This window comes from Prinia subflava, chromosome 2, assembly GCF_021018805.1.
Source record: "Prinia subflava isolate CZ2003 ecotype Zambia chromosome 2, Cam_Psub_1.2, whole genome shotgun sequence".
Classification (NCBI taxonomy): domain Eukaryota; kingdom Metazoa; phylum Chordata; class Aves; order Passeriformes; family Cisticolidae; genus Prinia; species Prinia subflava.
Genome location: NC_086248.1, coordinates 59,486,250 through 59,499,601, shown reverse-complemented (window position 1 = coordinate 59,499,601; position 13,352 = coordinate 59,486,250). Strand labels below are relative to the sequence as shown.

At 39.6% G+C, this 13,352-nt stretch overlaps 1 protein-coding gene across 4 annotated transcripts in view; it reads left to right on the top strand.

The window, feature by feature from the left end:
* IPCEF1 (interaction protein for cytohesin exchange factors 1) overlaps nt 1–13,352 on the top strand; it is an 88,087-nt gene that overhangs the window by 67,164 nt on the left and 7,571 nt on the right. For 3 of the 4 annotated variants that reach the window (XM_063390143.1, XM_063390142.1, XM_063390145.1), the window contains 2 exons: nt 2,047–2,416; nt 10,682–10,875. In XM_063390143.1, the coding sequence (XP_063246213.1) occupies nt 2,047–2,416; nt 10,682–10,875 (564 nt within the window). The remainder of the gene's footprint in view (nt 1–2,046; nt 2,417–10,681; nt 10,876–13,352) is intronic. The other variant, XM_063390144.1, reaches the window with a different exon arrangement.

Genomic DNA, 13,352 nt, shown 5'->3' with positions numbered 1-13,352 from the left:
CATATGCAGAGAAAAAGAAACACCTTCTGGCAGTCATATTTATTCTCACTCATATTTTTAAATTAACATACAATGAAAATGAAAACAAAAATATATTCCTCTCAGTGAGGCACAGTCTTCATTTCACAAGCACTTTTTTTTTTTTTTGTGTATAGACAACTGCCAGAAAAATAGAGGTGAGATCTAGTATCTTCCTTTTCCAGCTTTGAACAACTGATATTAGACCATCTACAACATGTGGGCAAGAGCTGTTACTGTTTGGTTATTCTGCTTGACTTCAGAAACGCTTCAACAATTTGTCTTTGTGGTAGGAGCTCTTAAATGAAATGCTTCATATCACCTGTGTTCCCAAGGGCATTTTTTAGCACATGTAGTTTACTACAGCATCTCCTTGTTCTTTGCTTGAGGATGCCTATGTGAAGGCTTCCATTTTAGAAACAAAAAGACACCTGAAACACAACACTGTATTTTCATAGGGGAATAAAAATGTCTGGGTCCTGCAATGTTTGGCACAGTCTTAGAGGAATCATGAAAGCACCAGAGAATGTGTCTTATGAGGAATGGCTGGGAGAGCTGGGTTTGTTCATTCTCAAGAAGAAGAGGTTCAGGGGAGACCTCATTTCCCTCTACAATTCCCTGGAAGGAGATTGTAGCCAGGTGGAGGTCGTGCCTACAGTGACAGGACTGGAGGAAGTGGCCTTAAGTTGGGACAGGGCAGACTCAGACTAGATATAAGACAAATTTTCTTCACCATAAGGTTGGAGAAATTAGGGATTGGAATAGGTTACCCAGAGAGGTGGTGAAGTCACCATCCCTGGAAGTGTTCAAGAGGGTTCCGAATTCAGTGCTGGATGATGTCATTCAGGGGTTGCAGTGGTTGTGCTGGGTGGATGGCTGGACTGGATTACCTTGAAAGTCTCTTCCAACCTTAAAAATTCTATGAATGACTTTGAAAATTTACAAAAGTGAAGAAACTGCTATCACAAATAGTGCTCACAGTCTGACATAGGTCCTTCTCATCCTCTGAATTGACTGCTTGTTACATGATGCAGCTGTATTAGAAGCACAGGAAGGCTTTGCTGTGTTTAATAAAAAAAGGAAGTAGTATACCTTACAGGATACAGCACTGAATTGTGGAGCTTAAAAATCATAATAAAAAAATTGTTACTCTTGGTTTAGTTTATTTGAATAAAACTTATTTCTGCTTTACTGGGTCTTAAATAGGTGATCCAGGCTAGCCCCTTTACTGTGTTTTCAGCTTTTCCAAGTTTCCCTAGCAACACCTTCTCAGTAAGTTTCAGTGTTTCCTATCTAGTTATCATCTGTTTTAATCCTTACACAGATCTATTCTACATAAACATTGAGGACAGAAACTTGCCAGGATTGTGGTCCATCAAGTCTGGTATTCTGATGCTGGCATTGGCCAGTAGGAGATGACATGCAGAATGAGTAAATTTCTGAAGTAGCAAGAAATCTGGCTTTTGTGTCATGATGCTCTCATCACAATTTCTGATAGTTTCTGCTAAGTCTTCTTGCCCTAGTGAACAATTATCCCTTGAATGGACTAGGAAAAATACTTCTTTACTGTATTTTGGTGCTTGGGGTCACTTCTCGCTATCTCTGGTTATTGCACTGGAGGAACTGCTGAGTGCTTCATGTTCAATGGCTAATTTGGAATTTATCTTCTTCACTCTTGATTAGGCTAGTAAAGCGAAAACAAAGCAAAGAAAGAGAGTGTGAGACCTACCACAGAAGGCTACATTCAGCATAACAGTTTTCCTTGGTCTTTGTTTCTAGGCATTGTCAGGTTTATATCTCTTTTGCCTGTCTTCCTGGTGGCTTGGTTTCTGAAGTTACTGCTTTGTAGGAGATTGATTGCCACACCACAGGCTTATTTGGATGAATAAATAACCAGATTACATCAATTTGGGGTCATTTAGCATTTCAGCTGCATATCGATATACCATGTAGAACCTAGAAACAAGAATAATTTGTAAATAATTTTTCTTTTTTCTTCCCCTCCATCCCGCTTTTATTTCTGGAAAGCAGGATCAGCAGAAGTCATCATTCACCTCAACCCTGTCCAGTGAAGCATCTTGTTCTCTCTCCTCTCCTGAAAGCACTTTCAACTCCCAAGAATCATCATCTTCCTTGGCATCCAAAGTGGTTTACTCTGAGAGGCAGTCCTGGCTTGACCTCGTTACCAGCTCTGCCACAGAAGAGGGTGATCAGCCTTTGACCTTCTGCGTACAGATTCATTCTGATGAGCTGCCAGAAGTGGGCTGTGGAGATGCAGCACAAAACCAGGAAGTCCAGCTTTCTGAACCCAATGGTGGATTCCAAACCTCTCACTTAAGTGCAAATACCCATTGTCTAGCTGTGCCGGATGGAACAGGACAGCGATCACTAGCCAAAGGTGAGCTCATGAGACAGATTTTTGCTGCAGAGCAAAAATCAAGATACAAATACAAGATACGAGTTACATGTTCCCTTGACTTCCTTTCCCCTTCCTTCCTCTATATTCTTCACTGAAGAATTTTCCAGTAGCACATCATTTATAACATTTAATTTATTGCACATTAAATATATAACTGAGTATCTAGTTGGTAGGTACCTTTACAACTTTTCTCAAATTGTATCTATATGTTAGATCATAACCTCTGTATATAAATTTAGCAGAGACATAATTTTATTAAGTCTTTATTTCAATGCAGATGTCTTTTATTAGTTAGGACTGAATCAAAATCTTAACAGTGTGTCACAGAATGGACACTGTAACAAAACTGTAATATGTAGGGAACAGTGTTCATGAGGTTGTCAGTCCAATTTTACAAATATGTGCTGTTGCATTTACTCAAAGTACATACTCCCTATTTGCTTCATTAAGCTTCCTTGTAATCAAGAGAAAACAACTGAAATCCTGCATCAGAAAGTCTATTAAGACTGGATTTTGTTTAAGCAAATAGGTATCTGCACAGTATCCTCTTACTGAAATGTACTGCTAATTGAAAAAGGTGGCATGGTTCCAGAATTTGGTCATTGTTACTGTTCATAACTCTCCTGTGTAGCTAGGAAATATCTCCTGCCTTTTGAACGAAGCTTCTTCTTTCTGAATTAAAAGCAATTTAACCCTAAGAGCTGTTCCTGGCATACAATTATTCTGCATAGAGGCATAATACATAAGGGAACAACAACATTCCTGTGCCTCAGCTGTTTCCACGATTCCAAGTCCTTGTAAAGATTTGAAGTGAGTACTTTGTTGCTGAAAGAAAAGGATTGTCTCAGCACAATGCAAAAGAAAGGTGCATCTAAGAGCTTAGGCTGAGTAATGCAGTGGTGGAAGGAAACAGCACTGGAGTTGTTGGAACTCACAGTATTTCTCTGTAGGTGAACTTCACACTGAAAAATGACACTATGAGGCACATTAGTTACCTTGTCAGTCCCCCTATATTTTACAAATATCAGCACTTAGAAAACTGTCACCCCTTTACGTTATCATACCTTTTCTGATTTTACACAAAAAAGGGACATTAAGAAAAGTAGTTTTCATCCAAAGTGAAAATTAACTCAGTGTTTTATGTTTACCTGCCTTATCCATTTTGTAGGCTTTTCTGCTAGAAAACTCTGCAGCAATGAAGATCAGAAAGAATTAAAATCCAGAGTGAGCATATGTGCTGTTTCTATGTATTGGAAAAGAGTGTTCTGCTCTGAATTACTGTTGCAGCCATGAGGCCTGGTAGGCCTCTCTGGCGGTCAGTCGCCTAAGGGCAGAAATGCCTGGTCATGGTGACTAAGCCAAAATAACCCTTCTCCCACGATCGGACCCTCGCTTATCTCCCTGTAAGACAATAGGTCACTTTCTACCCTGACTCATACTATTGGACCAGTTCTCAAAACCTCGGTACCCCATATAAACCCCACTTTTCCCCCAGCTCAGTAGAAGTGCTGTCCCTGAAACCCTTCACGGAAGAAGCCAATAAAGATTCATCTGTGGAACTCCATACGGCGCTTCTCCTCTCTCTCCCTGTGTCTGCCAAGGCACCTTTGCAAGCTTATGAGCTGAGAATCACTGCAAAAGAGCTGATCACTGCTAAGAGCTGAATATCACTATAACTAAGCTTGCTAAGTGCTGCCTGTGCCTGGGAGCTTTGCCGGAGTTGCTTGGGCAGGGGGGTACGTAAGTGCACCCCTATCCAGGAACAACCAAGGCAGCCGAGACCGACTGAAGCTACCGGGAGAAAAACAAAAAATTACTGTGGAATCTAAGTCCCCTAATTCTGGCTTTGCAAGTGAAAAGGCTGGGACTGGCAGAAATAGAGTCCCTAATGAAAATGTCACAAAGACATATTAAATATCTTGTTTTCTGTAATTTTGACTTCTGGGTTAAATTTGATGAAGTAATTCTTTGGGAAACAGTACTAGGGACACTCAAGTGGATTGTTGGAATGTAGGTTATAAATGGCATAGTGGCTTACAGATCCTGTTGACAAAGATTCAGTGGTTGTTCTTCAGAAATCTAAACTTTTGCTTAGAATATATTTCTTTGGTGTTGTCAGAAGTCCTGCAATAATGCGTAGGTTACTGCTTTCCATTGTAATGTAAGGGTGACAAATACTTTCATGGATGTCATAGAATTAGCATGACACATTCAAAATCACTTCTAGTTTGATAGGCTCAATCATACTAACCAATAAAATGGGATTAAAATGTAAATCAACGCATATTTTGGTATACTCCTGTGGTGTGCAAGATGGTTTAATTTTGATAAAATCATTCCTGGGGAAATGAATTCTTCTGTTGCTCACTGCTTAGCTGATGGGCAACTGTGATGGCAGAACACAGAACACTTCCATCACAACCACAGGTGATTGCTGACAGAATTCCAGAAATAGATAATTTCACCAAGACAGTCACTATGGAAACTGTATAACCTCACTAGTTCTTGTCTGCATCACAACCTGTTGCTGACCAAGTAAAACGTACAACATCCACAGGTTTGTCTTTCCTTGATCAGTCTGTATATTATGGGCTGGGTGTGGAGAGAACTGCTGTGTGGGGGCCCTCTCCTGCAATGGTCACTGAAAACATTAAGGAAATATTTTGCAATGAGGTTAAGTTACTTCAATTTGAGGATGAGATAGGAAAAGAAGGATAAATGTAAAATAACATTTCAGTTCCAAATGAAAGTTATCAAAAAGGATACATTTCTGGTTTTTTGGCTTATCCCCCAAGAATTTTCCTCTCCAGCTAGTTGATAAGCATGTGCATGAATACTGTGAGATGAATTCAAGTTGCTGAGTAAAATCTAGCTGCAAATTCTCTTGATTTGCAATAACTGGTAAGAGCATCCTTGTTATCTGATGCAAAACAAGAAGGCATACCCCAGTGCAGTCAGTATTATTTGCTTTACAGTGCTTCAGAATAGTGCATTTCTGACATGTTTCAGAGTCATGAGACTGCATTCAGGAGGAGACAAGTCTCTTTTGTCAATGTTTGTGCTAAAGCACATGTTGCCTGTGTGTAAAGATGGCCCTGCTGCCATCACAACAGCTGTGTTCTTTGATGGTCTCATCCCAGTCCCCCACAGAACCTAGGGTGGTGTCTGTGCTCTCTTTCTCCTGGTGAGGATAAAAAAGCCTCTGCCACACTGCTTTGTGGCCATATTCTTCAAAGTAAAACCACAAATTGATACTTTGGTTGTAGCTGATAAGAGCCTAGAGTTGAGGTGAAAATTTTCTAGAACTGAAGAGCAACTCTTCTGCTGGACAAAGTCTAAAATGGAGAATGGTGTGAGAAATGCTGGCACCTACAAGGAAGAAAGAGTAGCTGTGGTTTTGTGGGAGGAGCTTAACAAGAAAAAAGTACAAAACCAGTGAAGACACCTTAGTGATGAGTTAAACAATAAAAGAAACCTTTTTCAAAAATAAATGGATGAATCTTCATAAGAAAAGCTCCTGATTCAGCTAAACAATGCTGATTTTTGTTTTCAACAGAAATTATTTAATGAACTCTGCTAAGCAACTGTGAGTATCTGGTGCAAGGAGCCCTATATCATAACACATGATATTTTTAAAAATCTTTCCAACCACTCTTAGTGGCCTTATGAATAATGTCAGCATTAATTCTCTTCACCAGTTCCTGGGGAGATGTTACACACCAGAGGGTGATACAAAGAGGGGGAGTTTATCAGTTTACTCTTTTGAAGGGAGACCAACATTATGCATCCATTTACTTTTTGGGAATGCTTAAGACTTTGGTGATATAGCAGCTGGCTACATGCACAGTGACAAAGGATTCTAAGCTGCCTGTGATGCAAAGAAACTGGAAGGTAAACAAGAAACAGCTGCGAATACAAACAGCTGTCTGACTATGTGCGCCATATCCAGAAGCTGGCCTTGCCCCTCCAGGATGGCTAGACATGCTCTCCAGCCAGACTCCATCCCTTGTATTTCTTCTGGCAACCACTGGAAGACAATGTATCTGACTCTGACACACCACCATTATGATCAAAACTGGTAACAGCTAAAGGAAGTCACAGGAATGACGAGGTTATATAGGAAAATAGGAATGTTTCTATTTAGAGATCTGCTACTATAACAGTAAGATCCTTCTTCCTTGCATTTTCTGAGGGTTTCATGATCATATGAAGTCAGTGTATCTTGGCATGGCATTCTTATTTTACCCCTTCTGTTTCTTTACCTTAGCTCACAGTAGCTGTGGAAGATCTGGTGTGTGCTGATATTTTTGAACCTGGAAAGCTTTTCAAACACCTATTGGATTTTATCTGAGTTGATTTTGTGGGAAGGAGTTGGTTAAATAGGAGCTGGACCCATTTACTTCCTTCTGTTCTCACTACTGACATCCTCTCATCCTCTTCCTCTCTGGAGTCTGCCTGTGCCAGTAATAACCAGAACAGATCCTCTGGTGTGCTCTGGCCCCTTTGCTCCCTCTGCAAAAATTTTAACTAAAAGCTAGATCATGGCTGAGACTAGCTGAGAAATGTGCCTATGGTGAGAACTGTGTAGAGAAACAATTTGAATAATTATTTTGTTTGTCATCAAAAAAGCTTAGAAATCACAGTGAAAACTATGGTGCTATTGTTTTCTGAACCCTCTGGAAAAGAGATACTTATGTTATGTTGTTTCCATTTCAGTCAGTTTATTAAAATTCTGCCCCTCACTGCTGAGTCCACTGTACTGTCAGACAACAGCATCTGTTTGTGGTGACATAGTTTTCCTATTATTTTCTTCCCATCTTTCCTCCCTTAGTTTTGCATTTGCCAGTGAGGAGTTTGACTGAGTTATGCTCACCTAATTGACTTTTTTTCCTGTATTTTCTGTTCCATAATTATGTGAGAAATGTGATTTCCCTTAGGTAACTTCATATTCCCATTGAAAAGTCTACTGCCACTGTGGAGAGGAGCTAGGGGCTGGATAGGTAGGTAAGGGCAAAAATAACTTATGACTTTTTTTCCTCTTCCCAGCCTTGGGTGTTCTCTCCTACCAGCATAAAAAATTTTAGCAGAATCAGAAACAGAGGTGCTGGCAAAGCTACAAGAGTCTCATAAGAGCAAAACCAGGAGGAAGAGGCAGGGCTTTTTTCCCTGGGATTAATACACAACTGGGGGTCTGTGAGATCTCAGTTACAGCATGGGAGACCAAATATTTACATTACAGATAAATTTAGTCAGATACATTCTGTTGGAGGTGGTTTTCAATGCAAAATGCTCTTTCTGTCAAACATTTCCAATTTCTATATCTTTACCACTAGAAAACAATCAACTGTATTTTTTACAGCTGCTTTTTGAAAGTTCTGGATAATCTTACTTACTTAGTCCTAAAGAACATTAAAGTTGAGATTTCAACCAGGCTCCTGTATTGATGCTCCAAGATGGGGAGTCTTAATATCTTAATGTCTCCAGCCTGTGGCAAGTTGGCTGACAGGAGAGGGAAAGCTGAAAATTGAGGAGGTGAAGAATAGGCATGTTGAACCTCTAGGAGGTTGTTCTTGTCTGTGATACCTCCTGTTAGAGGGAGATTCCAAATAAATGGCATGAAGCCTCAGAATTGTGTTTTAGTTCCCCTAAATCAGAATTTTTCAGTTCCTCCATTACCTCTCCCCCTTTCAGATCTACAGCATCAATCTAGTGCATTCAGTGGCAGCATCAAGCCTGCAAAACATGGTCTTTTTCTTTCTGAACTTGGCTCAGGGGTACTCAGAACACTAAAGGTAAAATTCCAGATAGGTAACAGATAGTCTGGCCTCAGTTTATAGAGGTTTATTGGCAGACATATTCTTTGTCACCAGCAAGACTGTTCTACACAAACACACATTATTAGAGTACTCTTTTATTTTTTAACTGTAGTTGAACTTCATCAAAGACAGAGAAAAAAGTGCTATGTAACTCTTACCTGGCTCTACATAACCTTTGGGTTCCACTCACCCTTGTTTTGCAGCAGTTTGCTGAAATTCCTTTTAGTTGCTTTACTGCCACTTCCTTTATCCACCTGATATGAAGAACCTGACACGTTCCTTTCCCTTTGAAAATACCTGACCCTGATTAATTCTTTGGAGTATGAGAATGGTGGAAGAATAAGAAATAGGAAAGGAGTTTCAGGTAGCAGTCTTGAAAGTCTGCAGGAACTGAGAACAGTTTGCTGGGCAAGTGCATAATCCAGGAGCCTTCTCCTGGGCTTTTCTGACTTTGGCTCCATCGTTTTCTGTGCTGAGTGTTACTGTGCTCGTTTCAGTTTCCCACAAGTGCATGGAAGATATCAGAATATTTAGCATGGAAGAAGAGTTTTCAGTGAGGGTGTTTTCTCAGGTTTACTGCTTTGTAATCCTTTTAGGACACTGAGGAAGGTCATGAATTAGTTTCAAAAGGTGTCTGGAGCAGGGAGCTTAAGTCCATTGTGGGTTGACTTTATCTAAAAGTTGCTGAACAGGATTGAAGAAACTTTTTTTTCTTCTTACACAGTCTTTCTTCGATAGCTGATAAAAATCAATTCATCTCTCAAAGTATTACTGTGCACAGTCCTGATGGGTGATGTCTACAGCAGAGCTGAGCCAGTCCTGTGTAGGAGCTGGCTAATGGAACAAACAGCTGCTTCATCCCAAGAAAGTAGGCAGGAAACTAGTTATTAGGAGCCTCGTGGAGTGTGCCAATAGCTTTCAGGAAATACTGCTGCCGTGTATTATGCCTTACACTTCCATTTTTTTTTTCTGTTTCCTGCAGCTTGTTAAATATACAACAGTTCTCCTTTTCCTCCCCCAGCAGTGTACCAATGTTGGAAGTTATATTTAGTTTTTGTCAAGTTACAGTAGGCTTTTTATAATAGCACAGTAGTGAAGAATAGGCCAGAAACACAGTAAAGGCAAATATTTGCAGTGTATCATAAACCTTTCTTGTAACCTAAATATTTAGAAAGAACAGAGATGGAGGAGGATGCTGTACTTTATAAAGCATGGAAAAGATAAGAAGCAGCCTCCTTAACATGCTGACATATTGCAGAAGTCTTTTCACAGCAGCATGAGTGAGCAGAAGGACTTGCTCCTTTTGCTCAGAATGTATTTGCTGACTGCAGATGATTTAGAAAAGTAAATGTTTATCTTTAAAAGAAAAAGTGCCCAGCCAGTTCAATGGGAACAGGAAGGACTGCTATTGAGAACCAACACCACTACTGCCAGTGATATAAAACCAAGTGTTATCCGAAGTGGATCTTGGGGGATTCATTAGCACCTTGAAAACAGCAAAAGCTGTAAGATTTTCCTCTAGAGATCACTGAAGCTGTGTGGACTGAAGGAGTGTGTTGCACAGTCTGTTGCTAAAAATGGCCTTCTGCTAAAACATTCTTAAATATGCCTGGCACATTTTTAGTTTTCGTCTGTTCATTTTTAGGTTGCTTTATTCTGAGAAATGCCTTTGCTTCAATTTTCATCTTATTTTATGCTATTCTCAGCTGTTTACTCGCTTTTCCTTTCGTGTACTCTCTGTCTTGGAGAATGGTCCTGTAGCTTCAGAACCATCAGAATAATTAAGGCAGAGATAATCAAGGCTTGGTTGTGAAGCATTATAAGCAAATTCTCTGCTGCAGTCTGTGAAACTCAGAGACAAGACATTGGATGTCCAAAGGGTTCCTGCTTTAATATGTTTTCTAGGGACCTTCTCTTGGGGCCTCTGAAATGTTTTTATGTTTCTTTTAATTGCTCATTTTTTGGAACTCTGTTTTCAATAATTACAAAAACCTGGTGATGAATTAGCACACCAAAGAGAATTTGCCCTGTGAGTTACCAGGTAGAAGCATAATTCACTGTGTGTAGCATGCAGGGAGGGGTGAATGGGTGTAGATGCTATCAGAGTTGCTTCATTCAAATGTAGAACTACTGACAGTTGTTCAAGGTCTGTGATATATTCAGAGCATTAAAGCAGCACTATATTAGTGGAGATACAGGCTCACATCTGTTTGGATCATTACCTGTTTCTTAGCAACATGTGAGTTTGGAAGTATGTCTTTCTCACAGACATTATGATTCTAGAAATTACTCTGATTGCCCTTAATTTTAACTCTAATACCATTATTTTTTGAGTTGGTTGAGAGCCTTCCTGGTGGCTGAACATAACTTTTCTATTATCTGCTGCCACATTCATGTTCTCATACCCAATTTATTCCTTTCTTTGCAGACCAGGAAAAATGTGACGATGATGATGAGATGGAGCGACTTTACAAGTCCTTGGAGCAAGCAAGTCTGTCTCCCATTGGCGATCGTCGACTGTCAACTAAGAAGGAGCTTAGGAAGTCATTTATCAAGCGCAGCAAAAACCCCTCCATTAACGAGAAACTCCACAAAATTCGAATGCTGAACAGTACGTTAAAGGTGAGTTTGCAGATCTTGCCAAGGAAAAGCTTGAGAAAAAAGAACAACAAAAAACAGTTTGGCTGAAAAAGAAGCTATATAGGCTTCAACCAAATTCTAATTACCTATTTACTGAAAGCCCCAGAGAATTTTGTTAAGTTTTTGAATTATTTTTTTCTGCTTCATTGTGAATACTGATCTGCGTTATGTTGTTCAGAACTGGAAGCAAAGGCAATAGCTCAGGAGGGACTCTTCTTGCAGAAGTTCCAGTCCATTTGGAAAATTTAATAAAGAAAACTCTTAGTTAACTGGAAAACTTGCAAGCACAGCTAAATGTAATAAACAGGGGAGCCTTAAAAAAGGAAGAGCAGACAAAGTACATTGATGATAAAGGACATGAAAATGACCCTGAGCCAAGAAAAGTTTTCCTTATGTGATTATCAGAGAATGTACAGGATGTGCCAAAGCTATTGTAAAGACCTCCTGTAACTAAAATATTTTTAATAACAAAAGCATCCTGCTTTTATGTTGGAAATATATCACGAACTGGAAGGGTTCAGGGCTTCAGGAGAAGTTCCATGAAAGGGCCAGTAAATCTGTCTGGAATATGAGAATTTATGAAGTGGTTTACTTGCCAGCATCAACTGTCACGGGATTTCAAAGCCTGCTTCTGAATGGTACTGAGGGAAACAAAAAGCTTAACCATAGCATTTATATTGCAAGGAGAAGAAAGAATAAATGCAAACTTGGGGCTTCATTTATTTCTTTTCATATGCATTAGAAGCAGGAATTGAGTGTCTTGTTTCAAATGGATGTATTTGGCTTCAGACACTGTAAGCTGGAGAAATGTATGTAAAATGGTTGAACTTGATGATCTTAGAGGTCTTTTTCAAACTTAGCAGTTCTATGACTCTAAAACACTTGTCCTGTCAGCAAAATCATTGGTTTGAATATTAGTTGCAATGGGAGGCTTGGGTTTGGCACCTCAGCCTGTATTGAAATTCCTGAAAAGTACAATTGTGAAGGGAATTGGGAAGAGAGGCATTCTTCTTGGCTCCACATGAGACCTGGTGACGTCTCTCCTTAGTATCAAGGAGTTTTTGGTGATGGGGCAGTGACTACAGAAGTATTCATTTGCATCAGCAATAAAGTGAGCCCCCCACAGAGCAGAAAGTTAGTTTAAAAAGTATGCCTTTTTTATAGGTTAGGAAGCTACATACAGAAACATTCTGCAAGGTTGTCCGTGACAGGAGGCTCACTAATAAATCTAAGAACCAGTTAGTGCAAAATAGAGTTGTATTTTGTGGGACAGTCACTTTCATCAGTAAGGAGGTGAATGGAAGCCTTAATGTCAGACATGAGCAAGGAGGACAATGGTGCAATGATTTAGCATGGGAGTTGTGATAACTTAGGCTTGTAAGTTGTGATTAACTTAGGCTTGTCTAACTCTGGTATTTAATAAGGAAAAAATAAGCTTTGAAGTGTTCATAACATATAAAATGTGTTGATCTCTTTGGTTTTATTTTGGTGGGGGTTTTTTTCTTTCTTTCTTCAAATGAAGAAACTGGAGTATTGATAAGACAAATAAAGAAGCACAGACACTTTCTCATAGACACAAACAGAGTTCTGTACACAGCAGTATTTAAGTTAGCCTGTCTGAAAGTCAAGTGCCTGCAGTGGGAAAGTGCCATATTCTTTACATCAGTGGAATTACATGCTTTTAAAGTCAATTTTCTTAATATATAATACAAGACATAAGATAATTGGAAATTATCTACTGGAAACTTAAAAATCAGGATTTTTTTTTGCTTCTGAGCCATATGAACTCTGCTTTAATAAAAAGCCTATTAGTTTGAGAAGTTACTTATGCCAGTCTCAAAGCAATTTTAATTTTAGACTTTTGACTCCACATATTTAACAACAGATTAATGTTGCTGCCACAATATATCATTAACAAAACATGCTTTGAATAGTTTGGAAAGGAGGGAAGATATGTGCAAATGCATCACAGTCTTAGTGAATGTGGGAAATAGTTTTAGTTCTACAGGAGAAATTTCATGGCATGACTTTTTGTTGCCAAGCTTGTCCAATAGAAATACTCCTCTCCCTTCCACTTCCCTATCTCCTCTCTTCTCTTAAGCTAACTGCATATATCCATGCATCAATGCCAGAAGTGTTCTTAAAAGGGCTGGCACTGGGCCTTGAGGGTAGGAGGTGTGTAAAATACAGCTGAAAGTGCTTTTGAGTTTAAACTGCAGCTAAGGCATCAAAGAGACCGGAGCAGCTGAAGGTTCATTAGAGTAGTAGTGGGATATGGATACATAAACAGTTGTTTGCTGCCATCAGAAGATGAAATGAATGTGTGAGGGTACTTTCAGGGTGTTTTCAAGGCAGCCACCAGCATAGGATGTCCCTGGGTGTGATGATGTGTGGCAGCAGGAGAAGATAGAACTATTCCATCACTTTCACACACAGACTGGAGGGAGGAAGCCCAGCAA